The sequence below is a fragment of the Microcaecilia unicolor genome, chromosome 14 (assembly GCF_901765095.1).
Source record: "Microcaecilia unicolor chromosome 14, aMicUni1.1, whole genome shotgun sequence".
NCBI lineage: Eukaryota > Metazoa > Chordata > Amphibia > Gymnophiona > Siphonopidae > Microcaecilia > Microcaecilia unicolor.
The window spans coordinates 13,526,897-13,548,086 of NC_044044.1; the positions used below are offsets into that span (position 1 = coordinate 13,526,897).

Below are 21,190 nucleotides of genomic sequence, written 5' to 3' on the forward strand. Positions count from 1 at the left end.
TGGTTTGTTTGACTCTGTGTTGGTAATACATTGGGTATGCTGATTGTTACAATGACTTTACCATCAATAAAAACATTGGAAAATAAAAAGACAGGACTACTTAACATTTCTAAAGCGCTACTAGGGTTACGCAGCGCTGTACAATTTAACAAAGAAGGACATTCCCTGCTCAAAGGAGCTTTGAGCAGAGAATTTACATCTGCTATCTTATTTTGCACTGGGTATACTGGAGCTGTAACATCTTACAGAAATTACTGTATTTATAATGAAACAAATTCAAGTTATTTTTTTCTCCTATACTGGTATAATATTTTCAATAATGCCTGTTTATATGTGCCATGGTTGGTATAAGGGGTGTGGCTACAATAGGGGTGGAGTCATAGGTGGTGGTCCTGCCCATAGTGAGTACCGGTACCCTTTTTCCTACAAAAAAAAAAAAAAAAGCACTTTATATGATTGACCTTTTTGGGCAATAAAGGATAGCAAAACAACTCCTGGGACGGAAAGAAAAATGTTTTGAATTATATCTGTTTTAAAAGCGTCTAGGGTAAGGACCAACCTGTCTTTGGACCCACTTGTGAATTTGCTGAGTTGGAGAGTGGAAGTGGTCACCTGTGAGAAATACCAGAGACTTCCCGAGTGCTTTGTTACCTTTGTTTATTTGGCCCAGTCTGAACCTGTTCACCCTCACATTGCCTGCCTTGCCTCCTCTGTGTCTCACCTTCTCATCCTTGCCCACACCTGCTAGCCCCCCTTCCTCTGTATCTAGCCCACTTCCCCAACCAAGTCCTCACTGTCCCCAAACCTGACATTATACCTCCCTACCTGCTTGTCCTGCGTCTCTCATTGTTGCTGGTGGGAGAGCGAGTGCCTTGTGCAGCTGGGTGTGTGTGAGGACCGTTTGATGTTGCTGGATCTCTCGAGGTGCAGTAGGTGGAGGTGTGCACAGTGCTGTTTCTGGGGTCAGTGGGTTGAGCCTGTGGCAGTGAGACACCTTAACGTCCAGCATGGATGCACTGAATGCTATTGTGGCTGATGCTTTGTTGGCTGTGGATGAGTTTGGAGGGGAGACCCTGGAGGAGATATCCCTATCAGAGAGTCTTTATTTATTTGGATTTTGCTCACACCTTTTTCAGTAGTAGCTCAAGGTACTCTGGATATTTCTCTGTCCCAGGAGGGCTCACAATCTAAGTTTGTACCTGAGGCAATGGAGGGTTAAGTGACTTGCCCAAGATCACAAGGAGCAGCAGTGGGATTTGAACCTGCCACCTCTGGATTTCAAGACCGTTGCTCTAACCACTAGGCCACTCCTTTAGGGCCTGGACTAGAGACTTGCACGGGAACGGGATTCCCGCGGGGACGGAAGCAGTTCTGCGGGGATCCCGTGGGGACGGAAGCAGTTTCTGTGGGGTTCCCGTGGAAGTGTATACTGCACTTGCGCCACCTACCAAGTTCTTTGAGTGCTGTCTCCTCCACCTCCTTGCTAATAGCACAGACGTCAAAAGCCTCCATTAAGGAGGTGGTAGAGATACAAATGGTGACGATATTCAAAAAGGCATGGGATGAACACAGAGGATCTCTATTTAGAAAATGGAAGTTATAAAAAAACCTAAACTTAAATGGCTGCATGTGTGTGGATGTGTCGTGTGACACTTACATGGAGGCATATTTTCAAAGCACTTAGCCTTCCAAAGTTCCATAGGTTTCTATGGAACTTTGGAAGGCTAAGTGCTTTGAAAATATGCCTCATGGTGACTCTGGCTGTGATGAACTAGGGCCAATACCAATGCAAAGAAATGCAAAGTGATGCACTTAGGGAGTAGAAATCCACGGGAGAAATATGTGTTAGGCGGGGAGAGTCTGATAGTTACGGACGGGGAGAGGGATCTTGGGGTGATAGTATCTGAGGATCTGAAGGCGACGAAATAGTGTGACAAGGCGGTGGCCGTAGCCAGAAGGTTGCTAGGCTGTATAGAGAGAGGTGTGACCAGCAGAAGAAAAGAGGTGTTGATGCCCCTGTATAAGTCATTGGTGAGGCCCCATCTGGAGTATTGTGTTCAGTTCTGGAGGCCGTACCTTGCTAAGGATGTAAAAAAAAAATGGAAGCGGTGCAAAGAAAAGCTACGAGAATGGTATGGGATTTACGTTACAAGACGTATGAGGAGAGACTTGCTGACCTGAACATGTATACCCTTGAGGAAAGGAGAAACAGGGGTGATATGATACAGACGTTCAAATATTTGAAAGGTATTAATCCGCAAATGAACCTTTTCCGGAGATGGGAGGGCGGTAGAACGAGAGGACATGATATAAGAGTGAAGGGGGGGCAGACTCTAGAAAAATGTCAGGAAGTACTTTTTCACGGAGAGAGTGGTAGATACTTGGAATGCCCTCCCGCGGGAGGTGGTGGAGAGGAAAACGGTAGCGGAATTCAAGCATGCGTGGGATAAACAAAGGAATCGTGTGCAGAAGGAATGGATCCTCAGAAGCTTAGCCGAGATTGGGAGGCGGGGCTGGTGTTTGGGTGGTGGGGCTAGTTCTGGGCAAGACTTCTACGGTCTGTATCCTGAAAATGGCAGATACAAATCAAGGTAACGTATACACAAGAAGTAGCACATATGAGTTTATCTTGTTGGGCAGACTAGATGGACCGTGCAGGTCTTTTTCTGTCGTCATCTACTATGCTACTATGTTATGTTACTGGGAGACCTGTACAGTCTGTGTCTCATATATGGCAATCTGGTTTTGGATGGGCTGGAAAGGGTTTAGACAGCAACTTTAGTGGCTGGAACATGAGGACAGTGCTGGACAGACTTTTACGGTCTGTGTCCCGCAAATGAGAAGATGAATAGGCTGGAGTGGGCTTTGAGGGCAACTCCAGCAGTTGGAACATAAGGATAGGGCCAGGCGGACTTCTATGGTCTATGTCCCAGAAACGCCACAGAAAGACCATCATCAAGTATATAATATCACATTCATTGTTGATTTAAACATGAATGGATAATGATTGTGACTATTGGGCAGACTGGATGGACTGATCCGGTTTTCATCTGCTGTCATTTTCTATTAATATTAATCCTCTCTGCTTCCGGGCTGATGCGCAGACCTCAGCTCTGACATAAGCATGAGCATTAGATGTCACCTGACCTACTGGCGCGTGCATGTGGTGTTCTCTTAGCACACAGTGCCAGTGAATCAGAGAAGTCTTATATGTGCGCACCAGAGTGTTCCAACTTCCGTTCCTTCCTTGCCTGCAGTGCTGCGGCTCAAACCCAGAGACTGAGGGAACTGACAGGAATTTTTTTTAATGTACCATTAAATTCTTGTGGGCGAGGACAGGTTAAATTCTTGCGAGGATGGGCAGGGACGGGTTAGATTCCCAGTGGGGACAGGCGGAGACGGGTTAGATTCCCTACGACGACGGGCGGGGACGGGTTACATTCTCTACGGGGACGAATGGGGACGGGTTGGATTTCTGTCCCTGTGCAACTCTCTAGCCTGGACTTCAATGATCAGGAATGCCTTACTAGATGCCAGTTTGATAGGGCTGCTATGGGGCACCTCTGACCAATTACAACTCCTTCTCCAGGCCAGAACACACAGGAATAATCCAGTGCCAGTCCACCTGAAGGTTACTGCCTCCCTCACCTTTCTGACCACCGGCACTTTCCAGTCAGTGTTAGCAGTCAATTCAGGTCTCACCCATCCCACCATCTGTAACCATCTAGTCCAGTTCATCGATGCCTTCTTCACACATACCTCACACTATATTACATTATCCAGTACTGCCCACACCATAGCTCAGTTCTACACCATAGACCGCTTCCCTCCCCCAACCCACAGGCACATAAGGGCATCTATAGGAATAGAAAATCATACCATTCCGTGAACAGGTCATGTGTGATGCCCGGGGGGGGGGGGGGGGGGGGGGGAGATTGCGGATGTGTGTGATCGCTACTCAGGGTCCACCCATGATGCCATGGAGCACAAAAGAGCAGATCACACAGATGTAATCCAAAATGTTCAATTTATTCACCACACATAAGAAAAAAATAAAATAGGCCCGACAAGGCCTTGTTTCACCCTAACCAGGGCTGCATCAGGGGCTTCAGTAACAGTACTGCCATTAAACATAAAAGTGTATTAGTAAAACTTATAATAAAACTAATAAATGTAAAAACAGACCAACATTACATATATAGAGATAAACTCAGGTCCATCGCAGCAGTATGCAGGTCCCTGGAGCAGTTTTAGTGGGTGCAGTGCACTTCAGGCAGGCGGACCCCGGCCCATCCCCCCCTCCTACTGTTACACTTGTGGTGGTAAATGTGAGCCCTCCAAAACCCACCACAAACCCACTGTACCCAAATCTAGGTGCCCGCTTCACCCTTAAGGGTTATGGTAGTGGTGTACAGTTGTGGGGAGTGGGTTTTGGGGGGCTCAGCACACAAGGTAAGGGAGCTATGTACCTGGGAGCAATTTCTGAAGTCCACTGCAGTGCCCCCTAGGGTGCCCGATTGGTGTCCTGGCATGTCAGAGGGACCAGTGCACTACGAATGCTGGCTCCTCCCACGACCAAAGGGCTTGCATTTGATCCTGAGATGGGCGTCCTTAGTTTCCATTATCGCCGAAAATCAGAAACGACCCAAGTCTAAGGATGACCATCTCTAGGGACGACCTAAAGTTCAAGATTTGGGCGTCCCCGACCGTATTATCGAAACGAAAGATGGGCACCCATCTTGTTTCGATAATATGGGTTTCTCAGCCCCTCCATCGGGACGTTTTGCGAGGACATCCTCAGCAAAACTTGAGCGTCCCTTTCGATTATGCCCCTCCAAGCATCAACTAAATCCAATGCCTGTGCAAAAGAAAAAGCATCCCGCAACCCACCCTTCCAAATCCCCTTGCAGAATATTGGGGTTTACACAAGGTTCAAATCACCTACTATTTATTATTAAAAAGATCTGTCAGAGTAAGGGAGAAGATGCTGTAAAAGCTCCAGACAGAAACGGCTATCAGAGGCATGGGGTCATAGACCCCCAGGAGCTAGAACCCTCGGCTCTGCTCCCACAACTGTAAAAGTAAAAATAGCCCATGGCATCTGCAAAAACAAGCAAACAGTCTTAGCAGAGTAAGACAGGGTTTTCCAAAAAAGTATTGCAATACCCCTTCTCTGGGCACCCGAATCCAGAATACAAAGCTTTACTTATTTCCTTGCAAACTTAAAATGAATTGCTAATGGGGGGGGGGGGGGCGCACTAATGAGAAGCATAGAAGATGGCATAGAGCTTTAGCTCGGCTCTCTCCCTACTTTATTTTTGGCATCCTGTGGTCAGTTTGAAGTTTTTCAACTCAATCTGTAGATATCCGGATTCTACTCTAATGGCTGCTTCAAAAAAATATCAAACTTGATCATTCTTATTCACGAAATCAAGGGTTTAAGCATCAAAAATCTGAACCTCCATCACCATGCAAATAGAAACCGGATAAAGAAAAAGAAATTTCACTGCTTTCCATCTTGCAGGAATTGCGGCTAGTTAAAGATCTAATCACCGAAAATAGTAAATCTCTATCCGAGATTAAGGAAGATGTCCTTAATATAAAACTTAAATTCAAGTCGCTTTCAGTGAAAATGGATTCAACGGAACTCAGACTGAGTGCACATGGATCAACAACTACAAGCTCTACCGTGTCTACAAAAATCGTTTCAGTGGAAGATCTCAATAATCGCTTAAGACGCTGCAGTTTCAGAATACTAGATCTACCTGAAAAAAAGAGAAGGACCAGACATCATGACTTTTTTGACTGAATGGATTCCTAAGATTCTAAACTTTAATCCATCTCCTCCACTGGAATTAGAACGTGCACACCGCACTCCGTCCTACATACCTCAAAATTGCTGCGATAACAGCATACCTTACAAATCCTACAACTGGTTAAATCCAAAGCCTCGATTAAATATGAGTGCCGCAAACAATTTCTTGCAATTAGACCCTGGCTAAAGCGCTCTGCTGCAAAGTATAGATTATTTACTTCTTTATAGCACCCCCAATTCACCTGTTAGGGGCCCTTTTTCTAAGCTGCGTAGGCATGTCAATTTTGAACTACCGCCCAGCTATAAAAGGCCCAGGCAGTAATTTCATTTTTTTACCTGCGTCCACTAGGCGCACTGGAAATTTTCCGGTATGCGGTGCTAACCTGCCGGTAATTGGCATTGTACGCACATAGACCATTACTGCCTGGTTAACGCATGAGACTTTACTGCTAGGTCAATGGGTGGTGGCAAGGTCTCACGCCCAAAATGGAAGCGCGCCAATTTTTATTCTGCCGCACGTCCATTTTCAGCCAAAAAAAAAAGGCCTTTTTTGCAGGTGTGCTGAACAAGGGACCTGCGCACATCCAATACACGTGTCTACACCAGCGCAGGCCATTTTTTGGTGTACCTTAGTAAAAGGATCCCTTAATAATTTAGTTGACTTTCAAAATTTAGCATCCTTTCCATTTAAAATCCGAACAGATTTCATTAAATACCTAGGTTTTTTTTTCCAATAAATCTATTGAAGCTACCATTAATAAAAATATTACCACTCTTTTATCCTTTCTGAAAGATATAACTTCCCATTGGTCCTCTCTATTTCTTAGTTGGTTGGGCAGACTAGAATCTATTAAAATGACCCCTACACCAAAAATAAATTATATATTAACCATTATGACTTGGCAAAGTGAAGAGGTATCTATAAATCAATAAACATTTTAATTAGCTTCTTACAGAAGAAAAAAACCTCCCCACATTAAAAATATTACACCTTCCAAAAGAAAAAGGAGTCGTCAATTTTCCAAACTTCACGCAATATCACCAATCATTCATTTTAAATCAAGCCTTAAAGTGGTTTCTGTTTATGGATGACAGAATTTTTGAAATTCTCTCCTTCCTCTTTCCCAACTTGCCTTATTTTTGAAAAGTATTTAATACATCCTATTCACCACTACATCTCCTATCTGATCAAGTCTTTACTAGTTATTTCGCCACTACTGATGCTATTAAAAGATTCAAATTTTACTTCTCAAACAAACCAAAAGTTCTCTATGATATGCCAATTTGGAATAATCCTCTAATAAACAGTGATAAGCCATATGATTGGCCCCTTTGACATGAGGAAAATAATTTCTGGCTTCTTCCTCAATTAATGTCTAATGGAAATTTAAATCATTTGCATAATTGCAACAAGAATTTTCCCTCTCTGACTCGCAATGTTTTAACTGGCACAGACTAGAAAAGGCTACACTTCCTACTAATTTAAATATTAATATTTTACTTCCTTCTCTCCCCTTTCAATCTCTCCTTGTCTCTGGTAAATGCTCCGCCTCAGTATTTTATATTTCGAATTCACTCTAAACAATTATGCTCTTCTTCTCAGAAAGCTTGGGAAACTGATTCTAGCGAGCAACTGTCAGATAAACAATGGTCTCTTTTCTGGCTCTTCGGCCCTAGACCTTCTCGCTCTTCCTCTTTCACTCAATCTTTCTTCCTTCAACATAGAGCCTTATGGACCCCTATTAAATTGTTTAAAAGCAAATTTTCCCCTACCCGTTTATGTTGGTCCTGTCACTTAAACATATATTATTTGATTGTAATAGTTGGATTGATATTTGCTCCAAAATACAGGAAATTATAGTTTACAGAACCTTTGGCTTTTAAACACATTATTTGGAAATCTCTTGTAATATCTTATTCTCTCTCAGACGAAGAAGCCTCTCTGTTTGATTTTCTTATTTCCTTAGCTCTAAATTATTCAACATTGGAAAGATAATTCTAACTTGTCTATTTTTTTTTATGGTGGAATATTGTATTCCTCGCTGTATACATACATAACATTTTAATAATGAATACAAACTGGCTCTACATGATTTTGTACTATTGCATTGTTAAATAACCTCAGTAAAGATGATTTTAAAAAAATGAATTGCTAACAAGAAAGCAACAGACTAAACCATACACACAAACATTGGGCCCTGTTTACTGGCGTTTTTAGCCTATGCACAAAATTAGCATGCGCTGTGTAGGTGCCCATAGAAATATTATGCGCTAACATGCCTCTAGCGCAGCTTAGTAAACAGGGCCCATAATATGGTAAAAGGGGATTGAACCCCTCTCATATAAAGAAAGCTTAAGAGGTTAGGGCTCTTCAGCTTGGAGTACAGATGTCTGAAGGTAGATACGACAGAGGTCTACAAAATCCTAAGTGGCACAGAACAGATGTTAATCGACTGCTTATTCTAATATTACTCTTTCAAGAAGTACAAAACTAGGGGACATTCAATGAAGTTACGTAGTTGCACATTTAAAACAAATCGAGGACAATATTTTTTTTCACTCAACCAATTGTTAAGCTCTGGAACTTACTGCGGGAGGCCGTAGTGGCAGTAGTTAGCGAATCTGGGTTTAAACAAAAAGGTTTGGAAAATTCCTGGAGGAAAAGTCCATAATCTGCTATTAAGAGACATGGGAAAAGCCACTACTTGCCCTGGGATCGGTAGCACGGAATGTTTCTACTGTTTGGGTTTCTGCCAGGTACTTGTGACCTGGAATAGCCACTGTTGGAAGCAGGATACTAGGCTAGATGGACCATCGGTCTGACCCAGTAGGGCCATTCTTATGTTCAAAAAAAACAACCACCACCCAGAATTAACAGCAAAAACAAAAAAGTAGGTATACAGATATATGAAAGTCCCAAGCCACCTAAAAGAGAATGGTCCAAGGGGAGGTGTGACAGAAAAACAGGGAGAAAAAAAACAAGAAGCCAAGAAAAAGACAAAGAAGGAAATGTGTAAAGTTTAATGGACTAGTGAGATAACCCACCTGAACCAGTATAAAAACAATACTCCAATTATACCCAGCACCATATACAAGTGCTCTTCAATGCAAGACCCGGGGGCCAACAGCAGCCCATGGTGCCCCCCATCATTCTGGGGCTGTTTTTTTTTTTTACTCTTAGCCTCTCTACCCAAGCTTGCGATATAAAGAGGGAAGTGCTGTATGCTTGAAGTACAAGGCATTTCTCAATAGAAGAGGTTAGATAGATTCCTAAAGGGGTTAGATAGATTCCTAAAGGACAAGTCCATAGACCGCTATTAAATGGACTTGGAAAAATTCCGCATTTTTAGGTATAACTTGTCTGGAATGTTTTTACGTTTGGGGAGCGTGCCAGGTGCCCTTGACCTGGATTGGCCACTGTCGGAGACAGGATGCTGGGCTAGATGGACCTTTGGTCTTTCCCAGTATGGCACTACTTATGTACTTATGTATTTCTTTCTTTGGAATTATTAGAGAGGTGTGGTAGCCGTGTTAGTCCACTTTCAGAGGTAATCAATAGAAATCAAACAAAATAAAACATGGAAAAGAAAATAAGATGATACCTTTTTTTATTGGACATAACTTAATACTGTCATAGTAATGCTTGAATGTTTTCACTTATATACACTGTCAGCTAGCACATTTGCTTATTTCCGATCTGACGAAGAAGGGCAACCTTCGAAAGCTAATCAAGAAATGTATTAAGTTATGTCCAATAAAAAAAGGTATCATCTTATTTTCTTTTCCATGTTTTATTTTGTTTGATTTCTATAGATTCTACATGGAATGTTGCTATTCCACTAGCAACATTCCATGTAGAAGTCGGCCCTTGTAGATCAGCAATGTGGCCGCGCAGGCTTCTGCTTCTGTGAGTCTGACGTCCTGCACGTACGTGCAGGACGTCAGACTCACAGAAACAGAAGCCTGCGCAGCCTTCTACATGGAATGTTGCTAGTGGAATAGCAACATTCCATGTAGAATCTCCAATAGTAGCAACATTCCATGTAGAATCTCCAATGGTATCTATTTTACTGTCATAGTAATGCTTGAATGTTTTCACTTATATACACTGTCAGCTAGCACATTTGCTTATTTCCGATCTGAGGAAGAAGGGCAACCTTCGAAAGCTAATCAAGAAATGTATTAAGTTATGTCCAATAAAAAAGGTATCATCTTATTTTCTTTTCCATGTTTTATTTTGTTTGATTTCTATTGATTCTACATGGAATGTTGCTATTCCACTAGCAACATTCCATGTAGAAGTCGGCCCTTGTAGATCACCAATGTGGCTGCGCAGGCTTCTGCTTCTGTGAGTCTGACGTCCTGCACGTACGTGCAGGACGTCAGACTCACAGAAACAGAAGCCTGCGCAGCCTTCTACATGGAATGTTGCTAGTGGAATAGCAACATTCCATGTAGAATCTCCAATATTCCATGCAGAATCTCCAATAGTAGCAACATTCCATGTAGAATCTCCAATAGTAGCAACATTCCATGTAGAATCTCCAATGGTATCTATTTTACTGTCATAGTAATGCTTGAATGTTTTCACTTATATACACTGTCAGCTAGCACATTTGCTTATTTCCGATCTGAGGAAGAAGGGCAACCTTTGAAAGCTAATCAAGAAATGTATTAAGTTATGTCCAATAAAAAAGGTATCATCTTATTTTCTTTTCCATGTTTTATTTTGTTTGATGATTTCTTTGGATTTATTAACAGCCTTTATGAAGGGATTTAGAAGTGTCTACCTCCTTGAGGCCACCCCAATAAAAGAATCTGAAGAGGGGTAGGTGTGTGGGGAGGGGGATTGGAGAGTATGGAAGCAACTGCACCCATCAACGCACATTGATCTGCGTTGCAGCCCTCCTTCAGCTCATTTAAACCCACAGCAACCCCAATTTAATCAATTAGTGAAGACCACTGACAGACACAAAAACATCTTTTTTACCCAGCTTATACTTGGCCACAACGGACTGGACTGTCTACACTCAATCGCCCGTGAAATGACGCCTCTTCGCTTCTTCCTCCTCCACCTCACATACCACCAAGAGACCTCACCCAGGACAAAGATGCCAAGTCGCAGGCGTTCAGGGACCCGTTTCCCGTCCCCCATGGTTCTTAGCATCGCTCCCCCTCCGCCCTCTCCTCTTCAAACTCATACCTGAGGTCACAGCAACAATTCTACAACTTTCTTTCAGCGGGCTCCCAATTTCTTTTTCTCCCTCTGAACGTCCCGCCTTCTTTGCCGGAAACAGGAAGTGGCGTCAGGGGAGGGCGTCCTGCCGGCGAGGGAAAGCCGAGGAGGTTAGACTGAGGAGACCAAGTGACGTCAAAACGTTGAAGCCAATTAGGTCTAAGTTTCCTCTTCCCCGCGCAGTTGTCATCCCCGTACACTCCAAAACAAAGCATGTAAACCTAGAAGTTGCTGCATCCAAGTTGTCGTTCTTTCATTGCTGGTAGCATTTTTATTAATGTCACTATATTATCAAACATGCCGGCTTGTGCAGCAGACGGATCTGTCCATCTACTGTCTGGAATTTTGGAAGATAGAAATGAAATAAACCACTTTGAGCCTGCAAAGAGGTGGGATACAAATGCAACAAATAAATAAATACATTTTGGATGTACTCTTTAGAAGTTAATTTTGCAATATGATGGATGCCTGTTCTGGTGTGTGTGCATGTGATAATCTTTGAATAACTGACTATACTAATGGCTATGGCTTTCTGAACATGTGGTATCATTAAAGAACAAACTTTTAAATGCCCAGTTGCGTATATATGCTAATCTCAGCTTTGTTAAATGTTTCAGACATATCCATTTGCTCCCATGATATAACTGAGTTTTATTATTCTGTCTCACTGTATTTTGAAATGTAAGCCACATTGAGCATGACTTTGCTTGGGATAATGTGTGCTATAAACGTTAAAAACAAACAAAAAAAATCCTTTATCCTCCATAGCAGAGAAGGGCGACAAAAATGATAAAAGGGATGGGACAACTACCCTATGAGGAGAGGTTAAGACGGCTAGGACTCTTTAGCCTGGAGAGAAGGCGGCTGAGAGGTGATATGATAGAGGTCTACAAAATAATGAGCGGGATAGAGCAGACAGATGTGAAGCGTTTTGTTTACGCTTTCTAACAATAATAGAACCAGGGGGGTCAGGGGACTGTCACTAAGGATATTATTGTATACTTTGTATGTGTGCAGCACTGTTTTAATTATTGATGATTGTACCTGACTCCATGAATCAATAAAAAGAGTTTCAAAAAAAAAAAAAAAAACCAGGGGACACAAGATGAAATTAGAATGTGGTAGGTTTAAAACAAATCGGAGAAAGTTTTCTTTACTCAGCACGTGGTTAGACTCTGGAACTCATTGCCGGAGAAGGTCGTGACGGCAGTAAAGGGGGTCTGGACAGATTTCTGAAGGAAAAGTCAATTGATTGTTATTAAATTTTGGGGTTTTTGCCAGGTTCTTGGGGCCTGGATTGGCCACTGTCAGAGACAGAGTGCTGGGCTTGATGGACCTTTGGTCTTTTCCCAGCATGGCAGTGCTTATGTGCTTATGTACTTGTTACAGATGGACTAACAATAAAGAACGACGTGGATGCAGCAGCTCATAGGTTTGCTTGGTTTTGGGTATACTTGAGATGACAGCTGCACAGCGCAGAGTGAAAACAGAGATTAAACAAACTGGCTTCCTTGCTTACAGTGGACTAGATAGGCTCACTTCCACTCCTGTCTATTAAACCTCCTTGCAGGAGATGGCATGATGGCTGAAACCCACGAGGTTAATCTCCCTTTCCCTCTCCTCTGCGCAGCAGTCATCCCTGTTCACTCAAAAAAGGCAAGCAAATCTATGAGTTGATCTATCCACGTTGTCATTCTTTATTGTTGCTACTTGCTAGTATTTTTATTTGATCTCACTTATATTTTCAAACATGCCAACTTGTCCAGCACACCGATATACAGTACACAGAGGAAGTAGTGGTTTAATCAGTTAGAGTAGTAATTAGTTATAAATTGTAAATCATTCTGTCATTTGAAGAGGTTGATTATAGGAACTCCCTGTATTTGTTCAGAGATGTTTTCACCTAGTGAAGGGCTACCAAAACAGAGATCATGTTATGAGAATCAGGTGCTTAACAATCAGACTTACTATTTGTAAGTATAATTAAAAAAAAAACATTAATTAGGTTGAAACCTGTGAGCATTTAACATCTTTTTTTTTTGTGTGCCTAAAGTAATATTAAAAACAGACTTCCTTGTTATCTGACACTGTCAAGGATGAACATGGTCCTAAGAATGAGAGCCTGGTGTATGACCCCCTTCCTTTTGGAAGTAGAAGTCAGCAAGAAGATGCTGCATCAGTAACTTTATTAGAACGGAACTTAGTTGTGCCAATCCCTCCATCAGCCAAGAACAGTGAGGGAATGCCAGGTCCTGCTCTTTCGCTTGAAGGGAGAGCTATTACTGATTTAACTAAACCTTGAAAAGCAGAGGCTGTAACAGCACCTAAACCCTGTGAATTAGATTCCAGCTACAGCACAGACACTGAAATAGATTCCAAGGCAGAACATTTTGTTGGTACATGGCATGTTTTGATAAACACTAATTGCTCTCCCTCTGTGCAAAATGCTGATTCTATTTCAGAGAAAAAATTCTTCTGCCGTCCCTTTAGGCAGTGAGGAGACCCTGTCTGTTACACCTAACCACAGCTCCCTACAATGGAAAGCACTGCATAATTCTGTTTCTCTTTCTTCTAAGATAAAAGTACAAGACATACAGAGTAAAACTCCTAGTTACACAGATCAGCTTATTCTTCAGATGGTCAGGTCAGGAAATGCAACCAAGGAAAGGGAAACACACACCAAAGGTATTGGCGAAAGGGTAAAAATATACAAGCTCTAGAACCCAGTCCCAGCACAGTCCAGGAGAAGGACAGACAACTTGCTATAGACAGAAGGGTTGGGATTACAAAACCTGTACCCCAGAGACAAACCGGTATGGGAAAGCTAATAGCTTTATTTCTTATGTTATTACTGTCATGTGTACATCTGAAGTAGTAAAGCCTGAGCTAGCATGATCAGGTCCTAAATCAGGTGTGGTATTGCAGAAGACTCCAGTATGAGTATACAGTCCTCTATGGTTACACAAAATGTATACAGGGCATTAGATTCCCAGCATGTGATTAGAAAACATTTTCCTGTTTTGACAAACTGTCCTCGAACATGCGTGTTCAGAATACTCCTAGCTGAAACAGGTCTTAATGCAGCTTGTCTTTCATCTGAAAATGGCAAGCCCTTCACACATTAATGCAGAATGCCTGGAACTTATGTTTGTATTCAGTTTGCCTGTTATTCTACCTGATAATGTGTAACAATTGAAGCAGAGATTTAATGTGGGATATTGGGATTAAACACCCGAGCATGTGGCATACCAGCACAATGACCCACAGCTATATCTGGTAGCTTTTTCAAAGCATGCAACTGAACTTTTCTGTGTTATATCCTCTATTGAGACCACTGAAAAATACAAGGCTACTGTAACAGAATTTGCAGGCATTATATGCAGACATGACCGTGGCAATCAGGTATCATTACTAAATAACAGGTGTTATGTCTCGGAGCCAAAACATTCTGTTGTCAATACAGGGACAACCTTAATGTCCTGCTGGGACCCTGAGTTAGTCCATGCTGAAGTGGAAATGCAGGAAGCATCCTGTAGCCACTTGAACCCCATTCAAGAGGTAACTGATCTCTTGAATCACAAGGGTGAACATATATTTCAGGAGTGCCTGTTAACCCAGAGAAAGCACAAGTGGTAGATTATCACTGCAATGTGTATAATCAAGTTTTGTCAAGGAGAGCTGTTCTGTCCCAGACAATGCACTGAAATTACCCACTTGTGCAAGCGACTCAATCTTGTTTGTGAATAAAGCCTAAGCTTCAGCTGATAACTTAAAGCCCACAGTTATCAGAAAGACAATGTCACAAGCTTTCTAATCCTCCTTCTCAGTGCTCAGCTAGAGTGCACCGACAGTGACTTTGCTCAGTGAACTAAGCAGGTCTAAGCTATGAGTCAAAGCAATCAACCCCCCCCCCCCCCCCCCCCCAAAAAAAAAGGGTCACTGTTATGCAGTAGAGGAGTGGCCTAACGGTTAGTGCAGTGGGCTTTGATTCCCACTGCAGTTCCTTGTGACCTTAGGCAAGTCACTTAACCCTCCATTGCCTCAGGTACAAAACCAAGATTGTGAGCCCTCTAGGGACAGAGAAAGTACCTGCCTATAATGTGAGATTGTTCTCCGCCTTGAACTTGACGGTTAAGCAGATTATAAATACCAGAATTATTATCACCCAAAAAAAGTCAGTCCTCAAACATATATTAGAATCAGAAAACACAACAGATAAGAAGTTATAGGAATCTTTACAACACTTTACTGTAGTTTAGCCTCCGAACTCAACTTTACATCATTCCTTTACTAAAGGGAAAATATGGCAAGGTAAAGAACATTATTGTTAAATAAAACGCTTATAGTCCTGACAGCACTCACTTTTCAGTTCTCTGGACAACACTTTAATTTATTGGAGAATAAGAATGTTCCTCTCAGGCCATTCAAATTTCTCATTAAACAGTCAACTATTGTATAACTTATTTGGCTCAGATTTTACTTCATTCTGTGCTCTCTCATTAATTTTTCTCCTTCGCCATCAAGACTCCAAGTGTCTCCCTCTTTAGGTTTCAGGTCCAATGGTATTAGCCCTCCACCAAAGGAACTCCCTCTTCCCTTTCAGAAATCCGTCCTCTTAAATTAGGGGCCTCCTAAACCTGCTTTGGGTATCCTTGAGCTAGTCAGATTTTCAGGATATCCATGGCTGTACATGATAAATTAGAATGCATTGTTAACCCAGCATATGACATTTACCTCATGCATAGACTGTGGATATCCTCAACCAGATTGGTTGGATGTGTCCCAAGAACTGGGATGTACCACCAAGTTAGAACCACAGCTCAAATCTCACATCTCCCAGTCATATTCCTTGTGAGCTTGGAGAAGTCACGTGATCTCCCACTGCCTTCTCAAACTCACTTAAAATCAAACTCTTTGGGGAAGAGACTTATTGTACCTGAAAAAAAAAATGCACAAACCACCTTCAGCTAAAACTGAAATATAAAATATTCAAAGCCTACACACCCCTTCCTATAAAGAACCCTTCCAAACATTATTTGGAAAATGAGTGGTAAACTTTGATGTGGATAGCCGAATTGTTTCTGGTTCTGCTTGCTGGCTCTTCGTCGTCCACTTCTGCTTCAAGGTCATCCACCAGCTCCACAGTGGATGTGTTGGCAGCTATCTGGAGGGTGCCAAAACTGTTAGCCTGCAACTGGAGGGCAACATTGATAGCTCGGTTGATGGCTAGCCCCAGTCCGTGAATGCAAATCTCATTGAAGCCTCCACCTTCCAGCAACTTCCGGCAGCGGGCCAGCTGAGCTTTAAAGTCTGTCTTCATGTTAATGTAAACGTCATTGTTCCGCTTTGGAAGCTTGCGGGGTAGGCGCCGGCGCAAGGTATGTTCTGCCCGGTCCATCTCTACATCCAAACCCATAGCTCCCTTTGGTTCCAGGCGTGTAGCAGGTCTGTTTTCAGCCATGGCTTCCAGGAAGCTAACCTTAAAATTAAAGAAAGAATACACAATGATTTTTTTTGGCCCAGACGTTTCCTCCTGCTGCTCCTTTAAGTTATCAGGAACGTTTGTTTTGGGCAGGCTCCTCAAAATTTAATTAATAAAATAAATAAATTAATTAATTCAAGTTCAGTTGGAACTAGGGCTGAGATTTTGAACTGCAAGTCTTTATTTGTCACTGTCCAAATATTTTTTTCACAGTTTTCTATCCTCTCCCCACTAATATAACCAGGGCAGGTACAGGAAATCAGGCGCCCCAAATAAGCCCCGAGTCTTGTACCCTGCATTCTCCACAATTAGCAAAGTAGTTAGAGCAGTGGGCTGAAAAATCAAGGAAGCCAAGATTCAAATCACACCGACATTCCTTGTATGTTTCGACAAGTCCCAGGTAGAAACAGATTGTAACCTCCAGGGACAGGGAAATACCTACCGTAACAGCACTACTACCGGAAAAGAGAACAAAGGCAACCCCCCACCACAAACAAAAAAAAAAAAAACATTAACACTGTGTAAAAGCTTGAATACAATATCTGCATTTGTAGGAAGGTTTTAGCATATTTAGCTGAGTTGTGGATTGTTGCTATTAGTTTTAAAATATTAACAGTATAAAAATTATGCCTTGGATATTTTAACTGTTATACCATGTGTGGTATTTTTGTTGTTCCCAAGCCACCTGGCAGGCTACAAATCAAATTTGTTATGTAAGTAATCTGAACATGAGAACTAAGAATTATAGGGGCAGGCTTATGAACCTCAACATGTATACGCTGGAAGAAAGGAAGGAGAGAGGAGACTTGATAGAAACGTTTAAATATCTCAAGGGCATTTATGTACAGGAACAGAGCCTTTTTCAAATGAAGGAGCGCTCTGGAATGAGGGGGCATAAGACAAAGTTGAGAGTGAATAGGCTTAGGAGCAACCTAAGGAAGTATTATTTCACAGAAAGGGTGGTGGAGGCGTGGAATGGCCTCCCGGTGGAGGTGGTGGAGTCGAGGACTGTTCCAGAATTTAATAAGGCATGGGATAAGCATGTGGGATCGCTTAGGAACAGGAAGAATTATGGGTTAGAGGATGGGCAGACTGGATGGGTCATATGGCCTTTATCTGCCGTCATGTTTCTCTGTTTCTCTAAGAACATTAACACAATTATAACACAGTAAATGATGACAGAAAGATTAACTAACCCATTCAATCTGCCATTTATTCTGGTCTATACTGTTAAGAATATTTCTCAACTGCCAGCCATGGAGGCATTCGTAGTGTTCAGAATTCAGAGGTTAGATCCATAGGGATTCCCTCATTAAATTTCATTTGCCATTCTTGTATGCCGTTCTCCAGTCTGGCAAGTTCCTACTGCAGTTTCTCACGTTGCTTGTTTTTAACAATGTGCGTGTTAGCTGCAAATTTGATGGGAATCACTTTTCCAGATTCTTAATATATGTTAAACAACAGCAGTGCCTGGAGCCTACAGGCCATTGAATAGAAATGCTATCCTCTTGTGCCCCAAACTGTGCCTGGTGGCTCGGAAAGTCGTTTTGCAGTATTGGACGACTCCTGACCTTCCCCCCGGTGTTCTGGCACTGGAGGAACCAGGTTCACCTTTTGATAACTTGGGAGGCCTGAGAGGCGAGGGAATCCCCCAAACGCAGAGATCTGTAATGCTTTGGAATCCTTACTTGCAGATCTAGAGGGAGAAGCCTTATTCTTAATGCTTTATAAGTATTGCATGAGACGTTTTCCACACCGTATGGGATTTGAAGATATTGTTGGACTTATCTCACACACAAGTTATGGTTTGTAGTGTTGCTGTATTTGGGAGGGTGGGGGAAGAAGGGGGGAATATATTGGGTTTTGCAAATTGAGGTTACTTCATCTTGTATTGTAAAGGCAGTTTAGTTGCTGCTATTGTATTGTTGATACATCCTATATAATAAAACTCACCCTCAACGTTCTGAGGACACTGACGTCACTGTCAGTTCCTGCGAGCACTTCCTTCCGGTTCGAAGGGTTCGTGGTGGCGAAGCCACCGAAATCACTGTGTCTGGGCCCCGCCCTCGCGTCAAACGTGATGACGTCGAGGGCGGAGCAATGGCGTCAGTGGCTTTACAACCAACAAGGAAGGACTCGGGAGGTGAAGGTGGCGTGCGTTGACGAGGTCTGGAACAAGGTGGGTCAGTGGCTTCACAACGCCAAAGGGGTGGGTACGGAGGGGGAGGGTCGGGAGGAAAACCTTGCTAGCGCCCGTTTCATTTGCTCCAGAAACGGGCATGTTTTACTAGTCTCTCAATAAAAAAAATTGTTTCAACATAAACAGCAGCAGTTTCAGCAAAGACCCCTAAGGCACTCTACTACTTACCCCTTTCCAGTAGGAAAATTAGGTCCTCTTTTTTTATTCTCTTCCTTTAACCAGTTGGTGATCTGCAATAAGACACACTGAAGCTCATTTTCACAGCATATAGACTTACAAGTTTTATATATTACTGTGGTGCTCATTTTCAAAGCATTTAGTCTTGCAAAGTTCCATAGGTTACTATGAGGCATATTTTCAAAGCACTTAGACTTACAAAGTTGCGTGCCGGGGCATTTTTGATATGACATCTAAGTCCAACAGAAGTGTATGCGATAGGAGGGGAGAGGATGATAAGCACAGACAAGGAGACACACACCTTGAGTAATGAGATCCTCAGACACTAAGGTGTCAAAACAATGTGACCAGGAAGTAGCTAAAGCCAGGAGGAGGCTAAGCTGCATAGCAAGGAGAATAAAGAACAGAAAAGAGGTGGTGGTAATGCCCCTACACAGGGTGTTGGGGAAGTCTTACTTGCAGGCCATATTAAACAAAGCACATCGAGACTGGAATCTGTACAGAGCAAAGTACCAAAAGGGTAAAAGGTTTCCTTCAGAAAATACATGAGAAAAAACTACAGGTCCTAAAAATGTATACCCTAGTTAAAAGGAGGGACAGAGGGGATGGGATACAGACCTTTAAATACTTGAACAGAATTACTAAACAAGTCTTTTTCAAATGAGAAGCCCTAAAACTAAAGGTTATGATATGAAACTAGATGGAGGTAGCGTCAAAAGCAACAGTAAAAAAAAATAGTTTTACAGAAAGCGTATTGAATGTCCTTCCAAAAGATGCGGTGGAAGCAAAAACAGTGCTGGAATTCAAAATGGTGTGGACATACACAGAGGACCCCCTAAAATTAAAGAATGTAACTTGCGCAATGTGATTACTTTTGGATGTCTAAAAAGTAACCTGCACTGCACAATTGGTGCAACACAACTGCTTCATGAAGCAGTTATGCCTCAAATGAAATATTCATCCAAAACGGAGGGAATTGGAAGCTTCCATTATTACTGTTTGCCCACATCTAGCAGTAGGTCTGAGCTCCTTTGTCTCTCTCATCAGTCTGGTTGAGTGGATGCTAGTAAACCTCACTGCTGTTTTCTTCATGAATTTCTACCCACAGAATTTGTATGCAATCCTACTCGATTTGCAACACCACCATCAGGATACTGGGCCTTCATGAACCACTGGACTGACCCAGTATGGCTACTCTTATGTTCTTATGTACTCAGTCCTTTTGATACATTTTTGCACCCAGGTCTCTGATGCGATATAGGTCAGAATCCAAATGAATTCGGGGACCGATTGCCATCTCTCCCTCAAAGCCATACCTGAAGTTACCCACCACAATCCCGCAGCTTTCCTTCTCCGATATCCCGTCCCCTATGTCACCACTTCTCTTTTCTCTCCTGAAGGAGATCATAAAACCTCATTTTGTCTCTGTCTGAAGCTCCTCCATCCTGCCGGAAACAGGAAGTAGCTTCAGGGGAGGGGGGGAGACGCCGGAGAAGGAGTTCCGGCAGCAGGGCCTGCCGAGGGCGATCCCTCTCGGTAACCACTTACCTACCTACCCCGGGGTTCTCGAAGACATCTGATATGAGCACCTTGGCGCCTCCTGCCTAATAATTCAGCGCAGCCGCACTTATTTTGTGCCCCGAGGCGGTTTAATAAGATGGGAGATGAGACGGCGTGAGCCTATCTGGCCTATTCTGTGGGCTGAAGCCAGTGGGCGGAGCTTGCCGCCATATTGAGTGACCCCAAACAGTTTTCTCAAACGCTATTGAAAACAATAGCAAACTTGTGAGGTTTATATTGTTTTAGTAAACCTCCTTGGTTTAGTTTTCTTTTTGTTAGGAGGGTATTTTTTTTTTTTTTTGTCAGTGCACCAAGAGCTTGTTTTGTTATTTGTTTACCATTGGGACATGACTGTCTGGGGTCTGGGTGGTTTTTTCAAGCCCACCTGTTTGGCCATTTTTCTGTTCTGGTACATCTTCCCTGCCCTGAGCCTCAAGGTGCCCTCCCCAAACCTACCTTAGGGGGTCTTTTTCAAAGCAGCAGAAGCGTTTTTAGTTTGCGGTGAAATGCTGAGATGCCCATATATTCCTATTGGTGTCTCAACATTTACCGCCAGCTGATTTGTACCGTGATCTAAAAACTCTACCGTGGCTTAGTAAGAGACCCCCTTAGTGTACCCTGGTGGTCTAGTGGCCTCTTCGGGGCAAGTAAGAACCACACTCTTTCCTGCCCGCTGCCACCACTTCTTCAAAACGGCTGTTGAGACTTCACTTCTGCAGA

At 42.7% G+C, this 21,190-nt stretch overlaps 2 protein-coding genes across 6 annotated transcripts in view; both read right to left on the bottom strand.

Annotated features, from left to right (window-relative positions):
• Positions 1–11,102, bottom strand: part of PPP1R35 (protein phosphatase 1 regulatory subunit 35) — a 29,181-nt gene extending 18,079 nt beyond the window's left edge. Inside the window, exon 1 of the mRNA XM_030187089.1 lies at positions 11,019–11,102. The gene's annotated coding sequence lies outside the window, so the exon portion shown is untranslated. The remainder of the gene's footprint in view (positions 1–11,018) is intronic.
• Positions 11,103–15,280: 4,178 nt separating this feature from the next.
• Positions 15,281–20,519, bottom strand: POP7 (POP7 homolog, ribonuclease P/MRP subunit). Of its 5 annotated transcripts, none has more exons than XM_030187091.1 (3): positions 20,459–20,519; positions 18,902–18,963; positions 15,281–16,530 (listed from the first exon to the last, which is right to left on the bottom strand). In XM_030187091.1, exon 3 carries the CDS (start codon positions 16,510–16,512, stop codon positions 16,084–16,086), a length of 429 nt encoding a protein of 142 aa, XP_030042951.1. In that variant the 5' UTR covers positions 16,513–16,530; positions 18,902–18,963; positions 20,459–20,519; the 3' UTR covers positions 15,281–16,083. The 5 variants fall into 5 exon arrangements, with proteins under 5 accessions (XP_030042951.1, XP_030042953.1, XP_030042954.1 ...); XM_030187093.1 differs by having other exon boundaries at positions 20,467–20,508; XM_030187094.1 differs by having other exon boundaries at positions 20,463–20,500.
• Positions 20,520–21,190: the final 671 nt, after the last annotated feature.

Coding starts and splice junctions, on each gene's coding strand:
- POP7 (XM_030187091.1), bottom strand. CDS start 16,512: ATGGCTGAAAACAGACCTGCTACACGCCTGGAACCAAAGGGAGCTATG.